General features: G+C 39.3%; 2 protein-coding genes across 8 annotated transcripts in view; one reads left to right on the top strand and one right to left on the bottom strand.

Annotated features, from left to right (window-relative positions):
* LOC149222262 (putative membrane protein YBR220C) overlaps positions 1 to 27,360 on the bottom strand; it is a 464,638-nt gene that overhangs the window by 228,570 nt on the left and 208,708 nt on the right. The gene's annotated exons all lie outside the window — the stretch shown is intronic.
* Positions 15,895 to 18,348, top strand: LOC149222263 (uncharacterized). Its single transcript, XM_089383064.1, has 2 exons — positions 15,895 to 18,018; positions 18,150 to 18,348. The coding sequence occupies exon 1, from the start codon at positions 16,085 to 16,087 to the stop codon at positions 17,771 to 17,773; it is 1,689 nt and encodes a 562-aa protein (XP_089239190.1). The 5' UTR covers positions 15,895 to 16,084; the 3' UTR covers positions 17,774 to 18,018; positions 18,150 to 18,348.

Below are 27,360 nucleotides of genomic sequence, written 5' to 3'. Positions count from 1 at the left end.
GTCCAAAACCTTGAAGTGAGTCGTGAATCCTTAGCCAATATGATATTCTTAGGTACTCTATGGAAACTAACATTTTTGTTTATAAATGCTCGAGCTATGGCAATAATTTCTCAAGTAACTTTTACAGGGATAAAGTGGGCACTTTTAGTTAGTTTATCCATGACAACCAAAATGGTATTGTGTCTTTGTAGGTTAAGAGTTATTCCTACGAAAAAATGCAGAGAAATCATCTCCCACTTGGTCGTAGGAACATCATGTGGTTTTGGTAGATCGGTTGGGTGACAATGGCCAACCTTTTACTTGTTGGCATTCAAGGCATTTTGCAACGAACTAGACACTATTGTGCTTTATGCCCAACCAAAAGAAGAGTTCCCTTTTGTCGGCATACTTCTTTTTTGTATGCCTGGATGTGCACAATAAAGTGCTCTATGGGGTTCGAATATCCCCATCATAAGGGATATAAATCCTTCCTTTGAATCATATAGTCCATCTTTTATAGTTCATACCTCTCAAACTTGGTTCCTTTCTCAAACTTGATTTCATCTATATCGATTAAATATTAATCATAAGTTTCATCTACATCAATTAAATATTAATCATAAGTTTCATCTACATCAATCATATGTAAATCATAAAAAGTTCATTACTACATGTATAAAATTAAACAACTTCACATACCTAGTTTCTCTTGGTTGACAAAGTCGATCCAAGGTTGAATCTTGAATCTAGTCTTGAGCTTCTGCTTCCAAACCAACTAATTCCTCCCAGCCAATCTGGGACAAACCTCTCCGGCTCCCAGACCCAGAAGACTTCAAGAATGAAGTCTTCTAGCCCCCGTGCCCAAAACCCCAAGAACAAGACCTAAATCTCATAGATATATAACTAAAATCTGAGTCCAAGACTCATTCCCAATCCTTTCTTCCAGAGTCTCCATTTCTTCCATATATTCCCCCAATTTCCCCCCCCCCCCCCCCCCCCAAAAAAACCCCCTTCTTATTTCTCCTTTAGATTTTTATATAGGGAAGGTTTCTTCCCTCCGAAGAAACCCCACCTCCCTTTCCTCCAATCAATCTTAAGATTTAACCTTATCTATTAAGATATTATTATTTAAGTTGGTCATTATACATTAAATGAGATTTTTAACTTTATCCTCTCAACCGACTTCGAGAAGAGGATTTTATTTTAAATACCTTAGCATGACTTGCCCAAAGATTATGAAGTAAAATAAATCTTGTCCATTGTAATAATAATTATTTATTATTTAAGTAAAATTTTATTAATGAAATTAAATTAATATATTTTATTGTACTACTTAACAAATAAGGTATTAATTAATACTTTTAAAAACTAATTCATTTTCTTACATAGACATTTATATAATTAAATTAGTATGTATACTAGTGCAATGTCTGCGATGCATGTGTATGTAGCTATCATACACACGTCTCGGAAGCATGCTAATAATCAGTAATTTAAGATGGGTCACTATAGTTGCCCTTACAGCTGCCTCACTCCCTAACCCGTAGCCTTTTCATCACTCCTCTGGATCCGCTGTCTGACCTGCATCATCTGCAAAAGGAAAACGCGTTAAAGCTCCTGTCCGTTGCCATTTCTAAGCCCTCTGTCGACCTGTTCTTCCATTTCTCCACTGTCACATCTCCTACGTCGCTCCTTCTTCTCATCGTTCCTTGACCTCATCCTCCCATCGTCAAGCAATTCCATCCTCTCCCGTCGTCGAGTTTCCTCATCCTCCCTCATCTCCTTTCTGTTATCTAACCCGCAGGCCTTTTCCTCACCCACCTACACACGTTTCTTTCATTCCCTATCCACAGTCCTCTAACCTACTCATTGAACATTGCTCCCCATCGTCGACCTGCACATCGCACTCCTTTCTTACTCCGTCCAGCTCAGCACATGGACATGCAGCTCTGTGTTTTCTCCCTCAAACGATGTCTGATATCTGCCTATCTCTCGTCAATCCATCCTCGAAACCCCTACCACCTGCATCCATCGCTGCCTGCACTCCATCCCCTTGCTCCTTAAAATCTCCCCTTGCTCATATTTTCAAGTTTCCCTATCATTTGGAATTTGAAGCAACCAACAATGTTGCTGAATATGAAGCTTTGTTGTTGGGCCTTGAGTTGGCAAAGGCTTTAAGAATCAAGTTGCTTAAGCATCAAGGGGGATTATGATTTGGTTATCATGAAAATTAAAAATAGATTTACATGTAAATATCAAAGGTTAAGGAATTATCGAAATGTTGTATGGGATACTATGGGATACTTTGATGCCCTTGACCTTGAGGCTATCCCGAGAGAACATAATAGTTCGGTAGATGAGCTTGCCGTAGCTGCTTCTACTTTGCAGTTATCTGATGGGTTGATGAAGTATAAGATAAAAATGGAAGTTATATTTAGGCCCCCTGTTCCAGATAACTCAGAGCATTCGCAAGTTTTTGATGACGTAAAACAAGTGATTCATTTTCTTGATAATTTGGATGAGTTTAAAAATTTTTGGATAAATTCTAAGGAAGATGGATCTAATGATCATGAAGATATTATAAATCCTACTCCTAGGAATGTGATTCCTTTAGAACAACACTTTGGTCGGCACGATGCCACAAAGATGAAAGAAGAAAATAAAACGGATCCAAGCAAATTCATCGAGGTAAACATTGGTAACTCTAGTGATCCAAAGATTATCAAAATTAGTAAGGGTACTAATGATGAAGAAAGGAAAAAGTTCACCAATTTACTTCGTGAATATCGGGATGTTTTAACATTTTATTATGATTAATTAAAAGGTTATAGGGAAGATGTCATGGAGCACATTATCCCCTTGAAAGATGAAAATGCTAAACCCTTTCATCAAAAGCTTAGGCAAATCAATCCTAAGTTAGCCCCTTTGGTTCAAAAGGAGCTTTCCAAGATGCTTGCGGCAGAAATTATTGGTCAAACAAGGCATTCAACATGGTGTTCCAACCTGGTGATTGTTAGGAAAAAGAATGGTACAATAAGACTTTGTGTCGATTTTCGAAACCTTAATCTAGCATGTAAGAAAGATAATTACCCTTTGCCAAACATGGAGACTATGTTGCAAAGAGTAACTAGTTCTAGAATGATGTCATTGCTAGATGGTTTTTCTGGATATAATCAGGTATAAGGGAAGAAAGAGGATCATCACAAAACTACACTCACTGCAGCATGGGGTACTTTCGAATATATTAGAATGTCGTTTGGATTAACCAATGCTGGAGCTATGTTTCAAAGGGCTATGGATTATGCCTTCAAGGGTTTAATTGGGAATATTATTGAAATTTATCAGGATAATCTTAATGTTTTTTCTAAGGATGGTATTAGTCATATAGGTCATCTTAGGCAAGTTTTTGATAAATGTAGAGTATGGGATTTATTTAAATCTGGCTAAATCTATTTTTTGAGTAACTGAAGGGAAATTACTTGGTCACATCATTTCTAAAGATGGAATCAAGATTGATCCTGAAAGAGTTGAGGCAATCCAAAAGATTCCTCTCCCCCATAATCTTAAATCCCTAAAGTCTTTTCTTGGAAAAACACATTTTCTTAGAAGATTTATTCCAAATTACACAGAAGTAGCTAAGCCTATTCAAAGTCTTCTGAAAAAGGATCTAAATTTTTTATGGAAAGAAGACGGCAAAAAGGGTTTTCAAGAAATCAAAGGTGTTATTGCAAAATCTCTTGTTTTAATTAGTCCCGATTACTCTAAGGATTTCATGATTTTCTCGTTCACTTCTGAAGATACCATTATTGGTGTCTTATTGTAGAAAAATAAGGATGGTCACAAGCAACCTATTGTTTTCATGAGTAGAGCACTTCAAAATTCTGAATTAAATTATAATACCATGGAAAAGCAATCCTATGCCTTAGTCAATTCTCTTAAGCATTTCAGAACTTATCTGGGTTATTCCAAAATCATTACTTTTGTCCCACATTCTGCGGTTAAAGATATATTGACTCAAACTAATTGCTTAGGGACTCGTGCTAGGTGGGTTACTAAAATACAAGAATATGATTTAGAGATTAGGCCCACCAAGTTAGTCAAAGGTCAAGGCTTAGCTGAAATGATGACAGAAGGTAATGAGAAACCTCTTGGTTTGATTTGTCTTAACGATTCATCTTCCCATGAGCTGTAAAGATTAGGAGAGCATGAGTGGTACAAGGACATTATTTATTACTTGTTAAATCTTACATGTCCTAACCATTAGTCACTCATAAGAGAAGGGCTCTTATAAATTAAAAGCCACTAAGTATTGCCTCATGAAGGATGGCCTTGGATAAAGAAATCCTGAGGGAATAGTACTTAGGTGTGTTGATGAAATTGAGTCCTAGAAGTTACTTTCTAAGTTTCATTCAAGATTTTGTGGTGGTCATTATGCTGCTAGAACTACTGCCCAAAAAATTCTGAGAGTTGGTTATTATTGGTCGTCAATTTTTTCTTATGTGCATAAGTTTGTTAGAAGTTGTCAAGCTTGCCAACTGTTCAACCTGTGGTTGTGGAGGCACCTTTTCAGCATTGGGTTCTAGAATTCATTGGGAAGTTTCATGAAAATTCTAGCAATGGCTACTCATGGATTTTGACTACTACTGATTATTTCATTAAATGGGTCAAAGCCATCCCTACTAAGAATGACACTGAAAAGGTCATTATGGATTTCATTGAAAATAATATCATTACTAGAATTGGTGTCCCTGCTAAGATCACTACTAATAATGCCAAGGCTTTTAGTTCTTTAGAATTTTCATCTTTTTGTTTCAAGTATGGCATTGGCTTATCTCGTTCATCAAATTACTATCCTCGGGGTAATGGACTTGCTAAATCAAGTAATAAAAATCTCATAACATTATGAAGAAGATAGTAGGAGATAATAAGCGATCTTGGGATAGCAAAATCGAGTATGCTTTATGGGCAGATAGGATTACTAAAAAGAAAGCTACAGGTAAAAGTCCCTTTGAATTAGTTTATGGCTTGGATGTAACTTTCCCTGTGCACCAGAAATTGCCAGCTTGTCAAATCCTTCAGCATTTTTCTACTAATAAAGATGTTGTTCAAAATAGAATTGATCAGATTGTGGAGTTGGATGAAACTCGTAGATCAACTTTTGATAATATGTGTAGAAGTCAATCTAACATTAAGAAAAACTTTGATAAATCATCTCAATCTATATCTTTGTAGGTTGGAGATATGGTACTCCTTTGGGATCGCAAGAATGAAAAACTAGGAAAGCATAAGAAATTTGAGAGTTTGTGGTTGGGACCATACATTATCCGAGACATTGCTAGGCCAAATTCATTACACTTGCGCAGATTGTATGGCAAACCACTTGACTTACCTGCAAATGGCCAAATGCTCAAGCTATTCTTCAAAGATGACATTTGATGCCACTAGGCATCCTTTGTATTGTATCTCTAACCCTACACCTTGTCATTTCAGCATTTCATTTCTGTTTTAGGATTATATTTACTTTTCATGTTAGTTAATAAATGAAGAGCTTATATCTTTTTTATGCTTAATGTTATATGATGATTTTTGAATGGACGCTACTTATTTTATATTGTGTATTACGTGGATGCAGATTCTGGATTCTCACATTCCTACAGTGCAACAACGCGTCCCCAAGTAGAGCCAGATGTTGACCACTACGTGTCAACGACCCATAGTAGTACACCCCCTTTTTTCGCAAAAGGGATAGCACCTGTATGTGTCCGTACCGTTCAGCTATCATCATTAGCCTGATTATCATGTTACAATGTCCATTCTGCATGTATATGATATAAATAATCTCAGTAGATCCGTGTCATGTATGTAATTGCCTAGCTAAATCTACTTTTTTCATGAAGATCTACATTCTGGGAGGTTTTTTGTCTCACCGGTTCATTCTCGAATGGTCGGTAGAGTTTTGCTTCAGTCTCACCCCAGAGCCGGAATGTATTTTGTCACTGGGATCTTAGGCGAGTCCTAGTGTTATAGATCGAGTCCATGTAAAAGTGATTTGGTAATAATCCTAACTATTTGGTTAAGTTATTTTATTACAAATTGCTTGGTCTGCTGGATTATATTTGTGTCGCAGAAATGGATAGTCTGTGAGGGCCTATTATAGATCGATTTTCCCCCTTATGATGTAAAATATATGAAAATTATGATGTAAAGTGTCTTGAGGGTTGGAAAAATAATTTATCCCCTCATAAGTTAATTAATTAAATTTTCTGGCCAAAAATTAACTAAAATCCTAAGCCATAAATTTAATTAATTCTAAGTCCTAGGTAAATTTAAATTTTCCAAAGGCAAAATTCGTCAGTCATTAAAATTCAAATTTTAAAAGGTCCCGGGACTACGGTAAATTAATTATTATGCTAAATCTTAAGCCTTTTGTCTCTGGGGTTTAAGTCCAAGTCAAATTTTTGAGGAAATTAACTCAAAATTTTTATTTTTGAGTTAGTTAAAATGCATTGAATTGAAAAATTCAAATTTCCTCAAGAATTTAGTATTTCGACGGATGAGATTAAAAGAAATTTTAATCCACATCCACGGTCGAGATTGCTTTAAGGAGAATCACTCGAACTAGCCATTGAAATATTTATCTTTAAATAGGAGGTCATTTGTTAGTTGATCCATCTGATCTCTGAGTTGTGAGCTAAGCTAAAAGCTCTCCTGCAATCTTTTTTTGATAATAAAGAAAGACTTTGCGGTTAACTTTTCACCGGTGTTACTCTTCATGGAAATACTATAAGATGTGTCATTTTCATGCATAAATTTCTTTTTATCCATTGATGATAGCTTCTGAAAAGTGATTTGAGTACAAGTATCTTGCTCAATCACTGGGGTTTAAATGATAAATTTAGTTTTGAGTATAATAGTAGGTATCTCTATTTATTTTAATTTTATTATTGTTTTTTCGCTCTATTTTGATGGTTGAATTGAGTTTTGCAGGAAAATCTTGATTTTCGGATCCTCGGGAGTTAGGAGAAGCTTTCGGTTGGACCAGCCAACTCTCGATCTATATTTTCTGAAGAGCCCAGCTTGATTTGATCCCGAGCTTATCATAAAATTTTTATTGGTGATGCATGAAGGGTTTGGGGTTAAGCAACTTGTTTTAAACTTAAAAAATAAAAAAAAAAAAAAAAAAATCTATGCTAAACTGATAAATCTGGCTATTAAGAGCCTTAGATTATCAAATCTAGGAGCGGGGTTGGACTCACACTCTCCAGATCTGATAGATCTGTCATTCCTGTACATTGATCTATAAAGTTTCTGGGTTTTCTGACTTGAGTTTTCTTGGGTTTTATTTATTTTTTGTATATCTGGGTTCTGGGTGTTTTTGTTTTCAGGTACAGGTTGCAGATCTAAAGGTGAAGTTTGATTTGAAGCCAGATCTAGGCCTTGGAGGGTAAGATCTGGCCTCAAAATCATTTTTGCAGGGATACTGTCCAGATTTTTTGCAATCCAAGGGTTTAAATTTTTATTTTAAATTTTAAAAGCCACACCAGAGAAGGTATCAGATAAACACTGATAGCCAGGTGGAACGGACGAGCCACCATATAGATGTGCCCCTATTGATGTTGCAAACATGGATGAGGAAGCAACATTTGATGTCTCAACCATAGTGGTGGACACAAGTTGGGAACCCATATCGGATCTAGTCATGATTAACAATCCCAATGAAGATTGCAGCGGAAATTCGCGGGTGAGTCAAAAGAATCAAGTAAAGGAGTTTGTGCTAGAGTTTGAGAAGGGGGAAGAGGGTAAGTCTGATAAAAATGAAGTCCACTCCAATGAACAAGAGTAGAAGGACAAGGCTCTTCCTGTGGGATCTCTTCAATGCTCACAAGACCAGGTGGAAGAGGTTCACCATCGGGTCCAAGATATATGGATGGTGGTTCTGTCTAAGACGAAGAAAGAGAAGGGAAAGGTCCTGAAGTAATAGGTGAAGATGGCTAAGGCACCTCAGGTTCAATAACCTCAGGTAATAAGGTTTCAGGTACTTTTGTTTCGATTGTGTCACATTCACCGGAAAATGTAAAGGTAATCTCGGGCTCAGTACTCAAACGGAAAGATGTTTCTAGTTGATCAGATTCAAGAGGAGGACCAGAAGTAGTTCCTGAATTTCCCGATTTGGTAGTTTGTGTCTTCTTATGCTTTTGACGATGGTCAGGAGTAGCCTCTGGTGGAAGAAGAGGCTTATTTTGCATTCTACATGAACGACGGAGTGGGGGAACTTGTTCTTCCACATTGTATAGTAAATTTTATAAATTAACGCAATAATAAACCAAAAGGAGGGTAATATACACAAAGGATTACCAAGCTACCGTGAACTGCAATATACACCTTGGCGAACCAAGGAATAAACATACGTGCAGGAAATCTCCCCGAATGTTGTGTTCGGTGTATCATGGTATACAAGGCCGCCGACTCGGCTACCTATGGCGAGGATAGCAACCTATAGGGGACTTCCAAAATATACTCAACAATACGTGGAATTGCAGTCAATAGTAGTGTTATCTAATGCGTAATCGTTCGATGAGAGCGTTCCCATTTATTTTTCATTCGTGGAGCTCCATCCAATATACCCGAAGGTACGTGGAGAATGATCATATACACTTATGCATGTGGAATGGGATTTCACCCCTAGGATACAACACTAGAAAACAACAACAACTCCTACGTTTAACAATGTCATAACACATCTCTAGCCTAGACCTCTAAGTGTTTGCATTAATGTTACAAATTCTCCTTAGGTTGATTCAATAAATTTTAATGTTTACCTTCAATTAAATTTCAATTTTGGTATTCCCCGCGAATTTCACCTGAATATCCTCAAATGCAAAATAGCGTGAGGAAATGAAATCTTTCTCATTCAATGAAAATCTATCTAAGGAAGGGAAGGGACAAAGAGTATGCAGCAAACAATGTGCAAGGTACAATTCCCTTTTAATGCAACTATTCCAATGTTGAGGCACACACAAAACCCTAAATGCCAATGCGAAGATTTTTCTTTTCCAACCACTTAATTTACGAAAATGATGATAACTAAGATGCAAAGTTTAATCACTGATACAAACAAACTCTTCAGAATGATGACTAAAACACCAATTCATCTAAGCACTCAATGATCAAATAAAATTAGTTTGCAAACTAGCTAATGAGAAGAACAAAGGAAAATCTAAACAAATCACTACCAAAGGCACTAAAAAAATGAAAGAAAACCAAATGGAGGCTTCAGAGAGACCACAAGACACTCAAAGACTCAAGGAAGAGCAACTAGAAGAAGGTTGATCAGAGAGAAAATCAAGACAAAAGAAAATGTGTGCATAAACAAGGGCCAACGTAGGTGCCAAGGAGGCACCAGTGCTTTGCAATGCAAGCACAAAGAAGGTTCAACTGGGGTGCAACGCTCTGTCTCTAAACCAAAGAATGTGTTGGTCAAGGGATGCAACATTCCGACACAAAAACTGCAATTGAAACTCAGTGAAGGTCTTCCTAGGTTTGTTCTTAACTGAATAAGATAGTAAAGGTATGAAGAAGAGGTAAGACAAGCACAATGGACAAAGAAACCACCAAGGGAATACACCGTTCCCCGGTATGGTCGCCAATTTTTGATGCGGAATCTACGACTGCAGACAGAAGTATCTTCCCTAGGCCTGGTGGACTGACCAAGAACAACAGAAAGACAAGGAAGTTGATGTTTTCCTTAAAGTAAATAGATAACAGAATCTATGTAGCATCATCTAATCACTTTATCCAATAGATCAACATGGTATTGAAATATATGAAATCATAACATCATATATAAGAAAACAAATAACTCTTTGCATTAATAGAAATGGAGTGAGTTACAACCAAAAATAGGTGTTGATCTTGTAGGAGAGCTCCTCCAAGTTGACTTGTCCTTTCCTTGCCACAAAGTGCACCTCTAGTCACCTTAATGCATAAAAAATGTCTCTCATAGCAAAAACATAAGGGTAGAATCAGTCTCCAAAAGCCAACCACTTGCTTATGGATGGTTGTAAATATATAGACGAGGGAGGTAGTTCATGAATTCTTATCCTTTTACCAATCTAGGCTTGAGATCCACTCTTAATGGGAGGATGAGCTCAACGAATAAGGGATGAAAACTCCAAGGTAGGATAGGATAGGATTCGACAATTTTATCCAGGGTAAATAGTTACAACAGATCCTGGAAGTTTCTAGAAGAGGAAGCTTCGGCATTCTTTTTTGTTTTCCCAAATTTCTAGAATCAATGCACCCCCAACATAGGGAAACCTATAAGTGATCAACGTAGGCCCAAAGTAGGACAACCTGTAGGTGAACACAAGTCAATGAGGGGCCACGGTGCTTGGGCCTAAAAATGACTGAAATGAGGCAGTTTCAGGCAAAACCTCAGGGATATAAGAGAGGCATACTTACGGCTTTGTGTAAGGAGGATGACAAAGTGTTCAAAGGATGTGAATGATCTTGTTTGAAGGCCTATTGACCAGATGTGACAAAATCACCTATAATAGTGGTATTAGATGATGGTCGCTTGTAGCAGTTTCATCAGTTCCAAACGGCCTTATAACATTGAAAAGGAAGGCCACGACAATGCGAGAGGCCATTCTACAACAGAACGAGGAGCTGGAGGGCATGAGAACAATTTGTGCTGAGTTAGCAGCCAAACTGACTCACATTGGGGAATGGTTGGATTCCCTAATGGTACAGCTAGAGTGCACATTGGAGCATCGAAACAACTCACTTCAAACAAACATAGATAACGCTTTTAGCACTAGTAGTTTGCCTCTACACATTGGTGAGAGAGAGGCTATGTCACATAGACAAATTTTATGTGATGATCAGATCAGTGAGAGGAGACAACATGAGCTTTGCAGGGGGTAGCATTCGCAGGATGGGGGGATAGCTCCGCATACGGGAGTTTGTGCTTTCGAACCTTCCTTTGGGGTTGGATGGCGATAGATTTTGAGTTGGTACCTAGGCCGAAGTGAGGGTCAGCAGGCGCGCTCAGGCACTGGGGATATTGGAGGCCAAGGTTGGAACTGGGATCTAGGTGGGACTACCTACCATTTCCCACATACGCAAATTGACTACGGGATCGGTGGCATAGTTGACCAAATGGTTGATTGAACGCATTTTCTAGGGGAGTTTCAGTCAACACCAGTGGCTAGTTAGTTTGTGAGGGAACTCCATGGGTCATTTGGGTATGTTGGTTGTGCATGGGGTCATGGGATGATCGACACACTTTGCAGGAGGTTATCGGAAGAGGTGGTGTTCGCAGACCACCAAACAATGCCTTGTATGGGGCTAAGGATTATCCACAATTATGTGGTGTGTGTTGAAGAATCAAGGGCAATTAGGCGTAGTGTGATTCTTCTTGACTTGATAACAATTTGTGGAGTCTTTTTCCTTTATCTCATTAGCTTAATCCTCTTCTTATTATTAATGCACGTGTGTACTTCATCAAACTGCTACCAAAAACATAAGAACAAGAACACAAGATGTTGGCTCTCTGCCAGGGCCAAAACCTCTCTTCTCTTGAGAGGAAAACCCCTTAGTAAGTTTCTCTTATTGAAGCTTCTTCTTGATCAATGCCAAACCCTAGACACTTGACTAGAATGTCCTCCAAGCACAAACCAGTCCTTCCTCCTTTCTGCACGTTGTTCCCCGACACTTCCTTCTTTCGGCACTTCATTTCCCAGCACTTCGTCCTCCTTCCAATTGTTGTTAGATCTTGTTGCACTTGCTCTAGAAGAGATACCTTTGATGAGACCCTTTCCTTATGATGATCCCTTCCTTCTCTTCACCAACCAACGAACTTGAATGACTGTAATGGGAGGGTTGATATAACAACAGAGACATTGTCCTTCTCTTCGGATGTGTGATTGTAATAGGCTTTAGAACAACCCTATTACCTTCGCTCTTCTTCCTTGCTTCTTCACTTGAGTGGGAGGCCCTTTTAGGCCTATGTTCTAGCCCAAACAAAGATAGATATAAGGCTGTTATGTTGTTGCGGTTATGCCTGTAGGGATGCTTTTGTTTCTCGCATGTGTGACTGTTTTCTACCCTAGAAAACAATCCTCTTGACTTCGGTCTAGGCTTCACCTTCCTCGTTGCACTTGGAGACCTCTTCTTCGTCCTTTCTTCACCCTTTTCTTGCCTTCTTCTCTTCGCAGATTTCAGAGGTGTGAGTGCGTTTTCTTTAGAGGAGTGGATAGTCTCTATATATAGAGGATTGTCCCTCCTTTAGGCCAACTTGCTGTTTTGTAGGCCGATTTGCTATCTTTGCTTCGAATGGCTTCTTTGGGGGTGTTACATGCTTGGAGGAGACTTGACTTTGCTTGGAGGGTTATTCTTTGACTCTTATACAAACATATACATGGTGTAACATGCCCTTAAGGTCTTCAACATTTTCTTTTGCCCATTTGACTCACCTATAGCACTTTAACATGTGCTAGACCTATTTCAATGAGCAAGAAACTCATTGACATATATTATAAAATTAATATTTCTTTTCTTGAATAAATACAAATATCAAAAGTACATTTATGAAGACCGAACCTAGTTACATTTCCTTCAACAATGCACAGGGGACACAGAGTAACAAAGCAATGGTGGCATCGCTACCAGTACATAGGGAGATGCACCTATCGGGTCCCTCAGGGAGGATTTGGAGGCAGAATCCATGCCTCAGAGGGCATGGTGATGCGACGGTGGATATGGTGATATTGGAAGGGTGCAGACCTGTTACTGCTCAAAGTAGCAGGGGTCCTAGGAGGGGATCCTTTAGATCAACTACTAGGTCAAGGGGCAACAATGGAGCAATAGCCCAATGTCACCTCAGTTAGGGCTCCCTGCGTTTTACAGGCTTTCACCAATGGGAGGAGTCCCGATATGAAAGGAATCACAAAGATGAATGGATCAATGGATGGATGGAGGGTGATTGCTAGGGCCTATTCACAAGAGACACTCAATTATATGGCTTACTTGCTTAAGAAGCAAGGTGATAGGCTCTCTAGAAAGGGCTAAGAGCATACTCAAGCCTAGGTTTGGGGAATATCCCTTGTCAAGAAGCTTCCTAGGTCCAAGAATCCTTGTGGAGAAATGGCTTCTATGCAATCCTTGTTGAATTTGAGTTATCAAGTTGTGGGACCATAAAGAGCCAAAGCGGACCCAAGCTAGGTCAAGGATGTGGAGTTGATCAACACTAGAGGGGCTTGACCTATTTTGGGAGGAGAATAAGGGTCAAAGGACAAATTTTCTTTTGAAATACAAATGCAATGACCCAAATGAGGACACTAACCCACATCAACCTTGGGCAAAATATGGTCTTATGGTTAGGGCTTGCTATATCTCGGGAATCCACTGTCGGATTTGCTTGAAATTTGGAGGACCTCTAGAGAACCAACGCAGTAGTGGACCAAAAATCAATGGGTTTGAAAGACTACAATAAAATTCGTTGGATGCCCTAGGTGACCCTCTAGGGTTAGGCCTAAAATTTGGAAAAGTAAAGAAAAAGAGGTAAATTTGATCACCAAAGGGATGCGAGGATCAGTGCCTTATTTCTTGGGCCTAATGGAGTCAAGATATACATAGATTGAGAATTTTTGAAAGCTAAGGAGCCCTAATTGATCTTTGATAGCCTCTCTAAGGGCAACAACTAGGTTAATAGGGATTTATACTTCAAATTTGTGAAGGAGACAAAGTTTTTAGGTATCCAACCTAAGAGGTGCCTCTAGGAACATTCACCCAATCCCTCAAAGCCCAACGCATGCATTTAATCACTTGTTCAAGATCCCATAAGAATTTTGCATTACATTAACCCATACAAGAACAATGATAACAAGATACATGTAGCAGACAAGTAAGATATCAAGAATATCATTAAGAGAGCGAGTATATCCATTGATCAAATTCACATTAGAAAGAGGCTCCAAAGACAATAGAAAAAATCCAAAGATCATAGTGCATCAAGAAAGCTCCAAAATCCCATCAAAAAGTGCGAAAATTTCTCAAGAGATACTAATCCAATCCAAGTGATGATGAGAGGAATGAATGAGGCTCTCATCAATTTATATCATCTCTAAGGAGTTTGATTTTCCTAATTAGGCCTAATTCAGCCCCAAATAATAAAATAATGTGCAATAATAACATCTCTTTGTGACAAGCCCACTAAGTTATCTCAATCACATAAAATAAGCCTCTCAAAAGGACAGAATAATCATCATAATGGGTCGTTGGACAATTAAGAAGGCCTGATGAAGTCCAAGTGTGACTTGGTGAAGGAATGGACTCCAAACATAGTGGGCAAGGGGTTGGCCCCTTGACATCCAAGCAAGTTTGTTAATCTTAGGTATGTTCTATGCTAGAGCAATTTATTTCAATTTCTTTTCCATATTAGCAATCACATCAGCATAAAGTAAACTGCAGATAGAACATAAATATAAAATCGCAGAAGACAAGCCAAGACAAGAGGACACAAGATGTGGCACTAGCCAGGGACAAACCCTACAATGTGGGGAAACCCTTAATCAATTCTTCTTTTATGTTCTTCATAGTTCAGCAAAGAAAGTGAGAGAGATAGTACATTTACAATAGAAGTCAATACTTTGACTTTTGATATCTGCATGAGATCAGTTGAAGACATATTGCTTCAACTGATTCTCTAAGGTGACTCCTTCACCTATCATAGTGCTGCATCTCGTCCATTTGCCGCACCTTATTGTGTAACACCATGCTGCCCCATCACAGTGTTGGATCTAAATGTCTGAGCTACTCTCATCTTCATGCTGCATCTTCCATGGTCTCATCCATCATCAAGCTGCCCATGCTCATGATTACATTCATAATGATGTTGCCCATGCTCCATGCATCATTGTGCTGCCCATGCACATGATCTAATTTATCATGATGCTCATGATCTCATACATAATGCTGCCCATACATCATGCTGCTCATATATCATGATGCCCATATACATCATGTTGCCCATATACATCATGCATCATGTTGCACATATATCATGCTACCCATGATCTCATCAAGTCATAGCAAGACAATGATATATATCAACTGAACTTACTACGGTTCCATGACCTAGACTGTGATTAGCTTGAGTATTGACCCAATACATAGCTCACAGCTACGTCCTTATGACTGCACCTAATACGTCCTTTTTCCCTACATAGATATTTATTGCCATACCCTGCGTATATATACATTGCCATTGCCTGTGTGTATATATGTTGTCATTTACTGGAGATTTGTCTGCGTATATGAGTCTCCATTTACCAACGTATATGTGTCTCATTTTCCAGCGTATATATGTCTCATTTGTTGCGGGTTTACCCAGTGTTGCACACATCGCGATAAAATCGGAAAATCGCGATTTTTTAAATTTGCCGATTCAAAGCGCGATTTTTATCGAAAAAATCGCCCATTTTTTTTTATAGCGATTTTTATCGAAAAAATCGCGATTTTTTCGATAAAATCGCGATTTTTTCGGTTAAAATCGCGGGGGGCGCGGGCAGCGGGGTTTTATATGGAAAAAACGATTTTTTTTTTATTCATTCAGCAGTCCGCCGCGGAGGAGAAGGAGAAGAAGGGAGGGAGAGGGTTGCCGTCGGTTGTGGGAGCGAATCGAAGCGATTTTAGGAGGAATCCAAGCCAAGATCGCCAATTTGTCCATAAACCAGGTATGTAGATTAATTTTTTTTTGTTTTGGTTCAATAAAAACTTTGTTTTTCATTGTTTTTAAAGAATTTTTGGAAATTTTTCATTGATTTGGGATGGGTTATTTGTTATGACTATGAGAACCAATTTTTTATTTTTATTTTCTCATTTTCTTTAAACATTGTTTATTTTTTTTTATTTTTCATTGTTTTTTGGCATTTGGTTGGGTGACTTGGGTTTAGAAATTGGGATTTTGGAAATAATTAGCTTGTAATTTTGCAAATGCTAAATTGTAATTTGTATTTACTATTATCATTTATGTAATCCTAAATTCCTATTTCCTAATCCTTATTTTTCCATAGGTTTGCAAATTCAAAATTCAAAAACAAACATGCCAAGGAAATTGGATCCTTTCTGGGAATATGGTGACCCTAAAACTCCGAATGATAGACAAAACTTGTATTGCAAGTTGTGTGGAAAGGAAATATTCGGGGGGGTGTACAGGTTGAAGTTCCACCTTGCACAAATCCCTGGACGTGATGTGGGGCCCTGTCTAAAGACAAACGCTGAAATTATCCAAAAAGCCATGAGAGCATTGGGAGAATTAGAGCACACTAGAGACGCCAAAGAAGAACTCAAAAGGCAACTAAAAAGGTCAGTTGAAGGAAGTGGGCCAAGTGGCACAGGTTCTACTGCAGCGTCAGTCAATCCGTTTGCTGCATCATCATATTTTGTTCCTCGAACCACACCTGGTTCACAACCAACTATCGGTTCAATGATGAAAAGAACTGAAAAAGAAAAAGCTGACAAGTTGATGACAAAATTTCTCCTCTGGAGTGATATTCCTTTCAGCATTATAAGGAATAATCCATTTTTCCAACCTACTCTTGATGCTGTTGCCAGTGTTGGCCCGGGGTACAAACTCCCTTCTCTTCATGATTTCAGAGGCCGGCTTCTTCAAGATGAAAAGCGTGACTGCACCCAAAGATTGGAGGATTTTAGGGCATCATGGGCACAAACAGGATGCACTGTTATGTCAGATGGTTGGACTGACCAAAAGGGGAGAACCCTTATAAACTTCTTGGTTAGTTGTCCCTTGGGGACTATGTTTATCAAATCTGTTGATGCAACTCATCAAATCAAAGATGCAAAAAATTTATGTGATTTGCTGGATGTGTTTATTTTGGAGGTGGGTGCAGAAAATGTTGTCCAAGTCATAACGGACAACGCTGCAAATTATGTTGCTGCTGGTAGAATGCTTATGGACAGGCATCCTACTTTATTTTGGACACCTTGTGCTGCCCATTGTATTGATTTGATGTTAGAGGACATAGGGAAAATTCCCTTTGTCAAAGAGGCTGTTGACTCATCAAAAACCATCACAAAATTTATTTACAATCACACATCTGTGCTTAGCTTGATGAGAAAATGCACCAACAACAAAGAGTTGGTGCGCCCCGCCATTACACGGTTTGCGACGAGTTTCATATCTCTTCAATCCCTCTTGAATTCTATGTGGGATTTGAAGAGAATGTTTGTTTCAGAGGAGTGGCGTTCTTCGCCAATGAGCCGCAAACCAGAAGGAGAGGCCGTCTGCAGACTTGTTTCATACCAAGAAGACTTCTGGGCGGGAGTGCAGGAGGTGTGCGCTGTCACTGAACCTTTGGTAAAGGTTCTTCGGTTGGTAGATGGTGAGAAGCCCGCAATGGGCTATTTGTATGAAGCCATGGACAGGGCCAAAGAAGCCATTCGGTCCTACTATGATGACAAGGGAGATGATGGGTTCCAGAGACAACTCCTTCTATGGAAGGTCATTGATGAGCGATGGAACAACACACTCCATCGTCCCATTCATGCTGCTGGGCTTTTCCTGAACCCTGCATTTTCTTATGCATGTGGGTTTAATTTTGATGTTGAGGTCGTGGAAGGATTATTAACCTGTGTCCAGAAGATGGTGAGATCTTCAGAAGAACGTATGGAGATCTCTAGACAAATTGAGCAATATAAGTTGTCAGGTGGCTTATTTGGCTTTGATATGGCTGTCATTGATAGGACGGTTAAAATGCCAGGTATTTTTTAGTTTGTAGTATGTACTTTGTAACTTTGTTTCAAATTTCATTGTTTCTTCAAATTCCATTTTTTTCTTATGTTTATTTAAAATTTTATTTGTAATTTTGTTGTAGACGCATGGTGGAAGATGTATGGTGGCAGAGTACCCCTTTTGCAAAATCTTGCCATACGCATCCTCAGCCAAACATGCAGCTCCTCGGGATGTGAGCGCAATTGGAGTGTATTTGAAAAAATACACAACAAGAAGCGCAATAGGTTAACACTTAAACATTTAAAATATTGCAAATTTCCAAATAAATTTTTGAATTCATTAAAGTTTTAAACAATATTTTTTTTATAATATTAATTATTAATTATTAATTTATTATTTCATGAACTTTGTACAGGTTGGAGTCCCATAGACTTAATGACATGGTCTATGTCTACTACAATCTTCGATTGTGGGTGAAACAACTAGAGAAGACACCTGATACGGAAGCCATCTCATTGGATGGGATTGACACCACTGCTGAATGGAGGGTTGAGACCGAGAGGCCTCTCATGGATCCCACTGAGGATTGGTTAGTGCAGGATGAGGGGGAGGAGGAGGGGGAGGAGGAGGAGGAGGAGGACCAGGAGCAGGAGCAGGAGCAGGAGCAGGAGGAGGAGGAGTTGGAGGAGCAGGAGGAGGAGGTGACACCGCCTACCCGGGCTACCCGGGCTACCACTACCACCAGTAGAGGACGTGGTCTCCGTCCACCTCAGCCTCCTATAGCTGCTACTACTAGTTCTTCAGCTTCTAGAGCACGTCAGACTCCACTGCCATTTCCACCACCACAGGCACCAGCTTCTACATCTAGAGGGAAAGAGAAAGTTGTGCCATTTTCTCGCAAGAGGGGCAGAGGAAATCAATAGGATTAGACTTTCATTTTATTGTATATGACATTATGACATGATGAGATACATTATCATATTTTTTGTTGATATTTTGAGGCTGAGTTGGACTTGGGACTCAGGACTTACTATTCAGGACATGATTCAATGTTATGTGTGATTTTAGCGCTAGAAATGATATTAAACATCTTATATATTAGTTTTTTTATCATATTTATGTGTCAATGTATTTATTTTATGTTGTAGATGGTTTAGATATTAAAAAAATTGAAAAAAATTGAAAAAAAATGAATATTTTTGTGCCAAACGATTTTTTCCCGCTTTTTTCCGATTTTTTCCCGATTTTAACGATTTTTTCCGCTTTTTTCCCGGCGCCGATTAAATCCCGATCGCGATGTGTGCAACACTGGTACCAGCGTATATGTTGCTCATTTGCCAACGTATATGTGTCTCATTTGCTGTGGGTTTACCAACTTATATGTTGCTCATTCGCTGCGGATAGGTTAGCGTATATGAGTCTTCATTTACAGCGTAATGTCCTCATCATGAACAACGTGCAGTTCCTCATTATTAACAGTGTATAGATCTCCATGAACAGCGTAATAATGTCTTCCTTACTGCGGATAAGTGTCTCCAACTACTGCGTTGGATTAAGGTATCCTTCATTAGTGTCTCTCCTTCTCCAAAAACCCAAGACGTGGAGAGGAGATCGCACCAAGAATGTGTGTGTGCAAATGACTTCATGTCCTCGCCAATTTATACTAAAATGTAGATGATGAATAGGCATGACTATTTGGCTTCTGAGCCTACTCAAGTTGCTGGTCGGCTTGATAATAAATTAATAATTCCATAATCAAAATAAATTCATATCTCCATAAATACTTATCGGAATCAGATGATCTTTAGATCAATCCTACACCTCTCGATGAGAGGGATCCAATAAAAATATCAATTGCCATCAATAAGTTGACCCACATGGAGTTTGGCCCTAGTTTCCAATTTTAACACTACCTCTCAACTAGGGAGAACTCCATCCATCGATCCATATGTCCAACTGTGATGTCTCTGCCATCAATGCCATGCATTGCTCAGCTCAACTCTGTTGGCTCTGCTCAGCTCTGCTGGCTCTGCTCAGCTCTACTGGCTTTGCTGGCTCTGCTCAGCTCTACTGGCTCTGCTCTACTCTGCTCAGCTTGGCTCTGCTGAACCATGAAGAAGAATTGATTGAGAATGTCTCATACCATTCTCCACTGACCCGAAGTCAGTCTCAGAGTCCGTACCACTGGTCCCAGACTAGTCTCAACCGACCCAAAATTAGCGTCATAGTGGGTACCACTCCTACCACTGGTCCCAGACCAATATCATCAATCTCAAAGTGTGTACCACTGGTCCCAAACCAGTCTCAACCAACCCGAAGTTAGCGTCATAGTATGTACCACTCTCACTGGCCCCAGACCAGTCCTTCACTGACCCAAAGTCAATCTCAGAGTATGTACCACTGGTCCCAGACCAGTCTCAACCAACCCGAAGTCAACGTCATAGTAGGTACAACTCCTACCACTGGTCCCAGACCAGTATCATTGATCCCAGATTAATGAAGGTCATCCTAGCATAGGGATTACGATAGATACAATGATGCATCCATCAGTACTACTATGGTAGCTATCCTCATTTCCCTGCTCATTGATCAAATGAGAGGTACTTCCCATGAGTCTCAAACTTCATGGGTAGGATGCCTTGATAGGAGAGCTTAATCAATCCTATCCTCACAAGAGAACTAATCATCCTGCTACACAATCGCCATGGAGAACACATCATCCAGGCCTCACATGAGAGCTAATCATCCTGCTACATAATCGTCATGGAGAACACATCATCCAGACCTCACAGGAGAGCTAATCATCCTGCTACATAATCGTCAAAGAGAACACATCATCCAGACCTCGTAGGGGAACTAATCATCTTGCTACATAATCGTCATGGAGAACACATCATCCAGACCTCACAGGAGAACTAATCATCCCACTACATAGTCGTCATGGAGAACACATCACCCAGACCTCACAGGAGAACTAATCATCCTACTACATAATCGTTATGGAGAACACATCATCTAGACCTCACAGGAGAACTAATCATCTTGCTATATAGTGGTATCCAAACAGCTTACTGAAGAGCTTTCGTAACCAGACTGCCTCTCAGGTAGCCATGCTAGCAGCAATATACTTTGCCTCGGCGGTGCTCAAAGCCATCGACTTTTGTTTCCTGCTCATCCAAGATACCGAAGCAGATCCCAAGGAGAACTAGCACTGTGAAGTGCTCTAGCGATCCTTCACACTGCCTGCCCACTCAGCATTTGAAATATCCCAGGCAGTGTATCTCAATCCATGAGAGATTGTGCCCTGAAGATATCTCAAAAGATTCTAGGCACCAATCCAGTGAAGCTCAACCAAATATGAGCTCACCATGCTAACTGCAAACGGACGGAGGATCACCAAGAACATCAATGCGAATGAGTTTATGATTCTCAAAGGCATTTCCCAAATCTAGTCCGACATCACTACCATGTAACTTCTGAAAGTTAAGATCCTCGAGGTAGTCACAGGCTTGCTATTTATCTTTCCACATTTGGAATCCAACTCCCTCTGTCTCCTACAAATGAGAGGGTCTGCACCTGTCAGACATAGGTGCCGGTATGAGACGTCTATCATCCATAACCTTCGAGTAATGGTTTGGATCGATTTCACTCCTAGTGAATCTTAGCTTCATCAGACAGTTGTCAATCCTCTCATACTACGCCCGAGGTGTTTTGCTTCAAGCCATAGAGGGCTTTATTTCACCTGTATACATGAGATTCCCGATCATGAATCTCAAACTCCTCGATTTTTTCCAAACCTGTGGACCTGCTGCATGAGGGGAATGGTCCCCCTCATAAGATTTTCCTTTGGTACATTTCAGACATGTACCTTCATGCTCTTTTTGAATTCAGGCATCCCTGTCACCATCTGACTCACAGACCTCTAGTGTTGTGTCAATGGACATGGTTCCCAGTGGACTTCCTGCAACTTGATACAACCCTGAACTCAAAAACATCTTTAAAAAATCTATTTTCAAACACGTACCTTTCCATCAATGAGTGCCACCCTGTAACCTTTGACTTCCATTGCTGAAATGGACATCAGGTTCTTCTTGCGATCAGGTACATAAAAGAGATTCTGTAAATGAATCAAGTTACCCTCATTCAATTGAGGGGTAACATTCCCTACACCCTTTCCAGGATAGGTGGCATCAGCTCCAAGTATAATTCCACGACTGTTTCCATCTCTACCAAATTAGAGAGTGCACCCATCTATCCAATGAAGTGCCTTGAGGCACTACAATCAATAAGCCAGATTCCCAAAGAATCTGAAGGAGAGGGCCAATACAAGCTAACACTTCTTTATCTTATCAAAAAAAACATTTGATTCTTCATACCTGGAGTTCCTTGCTTTCTTTGAAGAGTCGACCATTTCTCCTTGATGAACTGTATTACCTGTCATTCCCTTGACTCTGGAATGATTTGTTTATCTTCATCAAGAGAAGTGTCTCTGCCATTCAGACACTCCTTCGCATAATGACCGAACTTATTTTAACCAAGGCATCTCTCTTTCCTTCCACCCTTAGATCCGAACTTCCCAATGAAGTGATCTTTAGCTAGGCCATCAGAACCGTCCGTTGCGCCACTCTGATAATATTCTGTGCTTCAACTTCACCCAAGGTGAATTATGAGGAACCCATTGATCCTTTTGTCTTGTCGCAACTGTCTTTGGTGATTGCTCTTTCACCCTTGCTTGGGCATTGTCTTCACCTTAGCTCTAATACCATGTTAATTTTAGGTATCTTCTATGCTAGAGCAATTTATTTCAATTTCTTTTCCATATTAGCAATCACAACAGCATAAAGTAAACTGCAGATAGAACATAAATATAAAATCGCAGATTACAAGCTAAGACAAGAGGACACAAGATGTGGTGCTAGCCAGGGACAAACCCCACAATGTGGGGAAACCCTTGATCAATTCTTCTTTTACGTTCTTCATAGTTCAGCAGAGAAAGTGAGAGAGATAATACATTTACAATAGAAGTCAATACTTTGACTTTTGATATCTGCATGAGATCAGTTGAAGACATATTGCTTCAACTGATTCTCTAAGGTTACTCCTTCACCTATCATAGTGTTGCATCTCGTCCATTTGCAGCACCTTACCATGTAGCACCGTGTTGCCCCATCACAGTGTTGGATCTAGATGACTGAGCTTCTCTCATCTTCATGCTGCTCATCATGCTGCACCTTCCATGGTCTCATCCATAATCAAGCCGCCAATGCTCATGATTACATTCATAATGATGTTGTCCATGCTCCATGCATCATTGTAGCTGCCCATGCACATGATCTCATTTATCATGATGCTCATGATCTCATACATCATGCTGCCCATACATCATGCTGCTCATATATCATGTTGCCCATATACATCATGCATCATGCTGCACATGTAGCATGCTGCCCATGATCTCATCAACTCATAAAAAGACAATAATATATCAACTGAACTTACTATGGCTCCATGACCTAGACTGTGATTGGCTTGAGTATTGACCCAATACATAGCTCACAACTGTGTCCTTATGACTACACCTAATACGTCCTTTTTGCCTGCATAGATATTATTTTCCACAGCCTGCGTATATATACATTGCCATTGCCTGTGTGTATATATGTTGTCATTTACTGCAGATTTGCCTACGTATATGAGTCTCCATTTACCAGCGTATATGTGTCTCATTTGTTGCAGGTTTACCAACGTATATGTTGCTCATTTGCCAGCGTATATGTATCTCATTTGTTGCGAGTTTACCAGCGTATATGTTTCTCATTTGCTGCGGATAGGTCAGCGTCAAGGTTGCATGAAACGGGGAAACAGGTACGAGTTTCCGAAACAGGAAGCAATACGAAACGCGACCTCCCCAAATTTTGGAAACGGGGAAACGCGAATTTATATATATATATATATATATATATATATATATATATATATATATATATATATATATATATATTAGGACATTTAAGAAATATGTGCAATCATAAAGCATATATGATACATTCTAATTTATTACATTATGATAAATTGTCAATTGTCAATGCATAAACTATAAGTATCTAAATTTACATCACATTTACTCATGAATAATCACATAATGAAAATAGAAATATCCAAAATCAGCCACGAGAAATTTCTAATTTTTTGTCTCGTGCTTGATTGGGAGTCTCCTCCTACATAGTCGAATGACCTTAGTGCTCTTGATTAAATACAAGTTTCATACCCTAGTACCCTACATTCTCTTGATTATTGGGAGTCTCCCCTGCATAGAGGACTTTGTTCTCTCGATTAAATACAAGTTCCATACCCTAGTACATGATAAAATCCAATGCAAACATTGCAATCCCCCCAATCCTGAAATTCTGTTGGATTTTGAGTGAGATCTAAAATTCTACTTTTTCCATATGAAATCCAATGAGGGCGAAACCACTCTCAAACATCCTGAGTCATTTCATGGTAATGTTAAAAATTTAAGTAAAAGGATGAAAATGAAAAATAAAGGAGAATATCACTTTTACTTTAAGAATTTAACATTACCATGAACTGCATATCAACACTAGGGCAAAAGTTCACTTTTATAACTTTAGACAAGCATCTGGAAGCAACTAGAAGTCACAACGCTAACGTAAGAATAGATTAGAAAACAAATATAAAAAAAAAAAATTAAAAAAAATACAAGTAAATGTTGAAACATGGGTTGTACGGCCCTAAAACGTGTTTCAGGCCGTACTGGCCATGTTTCAGTTTCGTGAAACGTGGCAGTACGGCCTGAAACGCGTTTCAGGGCCGTACCAAACGCGTTTCAGCGTTTCGTACTCGTTTCCATACGGAAATGCCCTCCTACCCCACGTTTCCTGCAACATAGGTCAGCGTATATGAGTCTTCATTTACAGCATAATGTCCTCATCATGAACAGCGTGCAATTCCTCATTATTAACCTAAGTTGCACGAAACAGGGAAACGAGTATGAGTTTCCGAAACGGGAAGCGATACGAGACGCGACCTCCCCAAATTTTGGAAACGGGGAAATGCGATATATATATATATATATATATATATATTGAAAATATTTAAATATATATATATGTGCAATCATAAAGCATAAATGATACATTATAATTTATTACGCTTAAACATTAAGATTTAATTTACATCACATTTACTTATGAATGATCACATAATGAAAATAAAAATATCGGAATATCCAAAAGCAACCTTTATTATATATCCAAATCTCAAAATCAGCCTTTACTTATATTAATATATGAGGCTGCAGTACAATAAATACTATAAGGCTGCAAGAGAGATCCAAATCAAGATTTTTTGCATCCACATCCCATTCTTTAGAAGGACCACTGTTGAATTGGTAGTCTCCTCCTACATAGTCGAACAACCTTAGTGCTCTTGATTAAATACAAGTTTCATACCCTAGTACCCTACATGATCTTGATTATTGGGAGTTTCCCCTGCATAGAGGGCTTGGTTCTCTTGATTAAATACAAGTTCCATACCCCAGTACATGATAAAATCCAATGGAAACATTGCAATCCCCCCAATCCTGAAATCCTGAAAGACAGATAAGTCTGCTGGATTTCGAGTGAGATCTAAAATTCTACTTTCGCCATATGAAATCCAATGAGGGCGAAACCACTCTCAAACATCCTGAGTCATTTCATGGTAATGTTAAAAATTTAAGTAAAAAGATGAAAATGAAAAAAAAGGAGAATATCACTTTTACTCTAAGAATTTAACATTACCATGAACTGCATATGCCTCAAACTTCCTGATGAACTGCATATCAACACTAGGGAAAAAATTCATTTTTATAACTTTAGACACGCATCTAGAAGCAACTAGAAGTCACTAACATACCCTAAAAATAAATTAAAAACAAATTAAAAAAAATTAAATTAAATTAAATTAAAAAAAAAAAAATTAAAAACACAAGTTAATGAGGAAACGTGGGTCGTACGGCCGTGAAATGCGTTTCTGGCCATACTAGCCACGTTTCTGTTTCGGGAAACGTGGCAATACGGCTGGAAACGCGTTTCCGCATTTTGTACCAGTTTTCGTACAGAAACGGACCTTTGTACCACGTTTCCTGCAACATAGTTATTAATAGTGTATAGATCTCCATGAACAATGTAATAATATCTTCCTTACTGTGGCTAAGTGTCTCTAATTACTGCGTTGGATTAGGGCATCATCTTAGGGCATCCTTCATTAGTGTCTCTCCTTCTCCAAAAACCCAAGATGTGGAGAGGATATCGCACCAAGAATGTGTGTGTGCAAATGACTTCAAGTCCTCGCCAGTTTATACTAAAACGTAGATGATGAATAGGCATGACTATTTGGCTTCCGAGCCTACTCAAGTTGTTGGCCGGCTTGATAATAATTCCATAATCAAAAAAAATTCATATCTCCATAAATACTTATCAGAATCGGATGATCTTTAGATCAATCCTACACCTCTCAATGAGAGGGATCCAATAAAAATATCAGCTGCCATGAATAAGCTGACCCACATGGAGTTTGGCCCTAGTTGCCAATTTTAACAAAGTTATATGTGTTGCCCCAAGTGGGTGTGGGGGGAATATCACATCCTCATGGGTCTCCAAGTGGATCGATAATGGTTATAAACCATCTGTAAGAGCTAGGATTATGACATAAGCCCTCCCTTTATCTCTTGCAGTGAAACACATTATCATCTGGACCCTGGAACATTTTCCAAGTGTATGGTGCAAGTGTGGAGTCGGTTCGGCATGGTGAAGCAGGTGCATCATCCTCAACCAAAAGGTGAAACACGAGCAATCATTGAATGTTGTTAGGGATCCATGAGGTGTTGTCTCCTATGATGGAGGCCCATGGCTCTCTACACTCACTCTAGAAGTGCCAATGTGGCCCTCTAGAGGGCTTGGACCCCATATAAGGAGACCAAACCCCAAAATGGAGACCCACTTGCAATCATGCATGTGATCCAATGCCCCCCCTTTCCCTACAATACAACAAATCATTAGAGTAATCAAGTAAAAGAGCTTAAAAATCATGGAATCAAGTGGGCAATTCATGTTGGCATGCCCTTTCATAGTGGGCTTTGGCATGTACAAGTGTCTCCAAGCTCAATAAGGGGGTTAACCAAGGACCCTATTAGGTGGTTTCAACCTTTAAAGGAGGTGACATGTCCATGGTACACCCATCAATGGGTAGGTGGCATGTGATATAGTGATGAGACAGAGTGGGGATCAGGGGAAAGCTCCAAGCCACATGTCATGGTACAAGGATAGCTATAAAGGTGCAAGGCCACACTTGGGTATATGAGTGCAGGAGGGAGCAAATCGTGGTACATGAGTTACCTCGGCCTTTTGTTTCCACCCTTATTCATATGTCTTTTTCCTTTGATTGATTTTTCTTCGTAACTGCTCGGTTCTCCAGGGGATGAGAGCATGATGTGTAAGATATAATTGTAGGTACCCCCTTTTAAGGTGGGGCATTTCCTTTCCCACTAGTGGTTGGGACACTCATGGATTCCTTAATGTGGAGGGGGCTCATCTAAGGCCCATAGGAACCAAGGTGATGGCCAT

The sequence above is a fragment of the Pinus tabuliformis genome, chromosome Q, assembly GCF_031772625.1.
Source record: "Pinus tabuliformis cultivar Carrire ecotype Pingquan chromosome Q, CPIR1, whole genome shotgun sequence".
Taxonomy (NCBI): Eukaryota; Viridiplantae; Streptophyta; class Pinopsida; order Pinales; family Pinaceae; genus Pinus; species Pinus tabuliformis.
This window is presented reverse-complemented; position numbering and strand designations above follow the sequence as displayed.

What these genes read in the sequence shown, in the direction of transcription:
- LOC149222263 (XM_089383064.1), top strand. Translation starts at nt 16,085, where the DNA reads ATGCCAAGGAAATTGGATCCTTTCTGGGAATATGGTGACCCTAAAACT.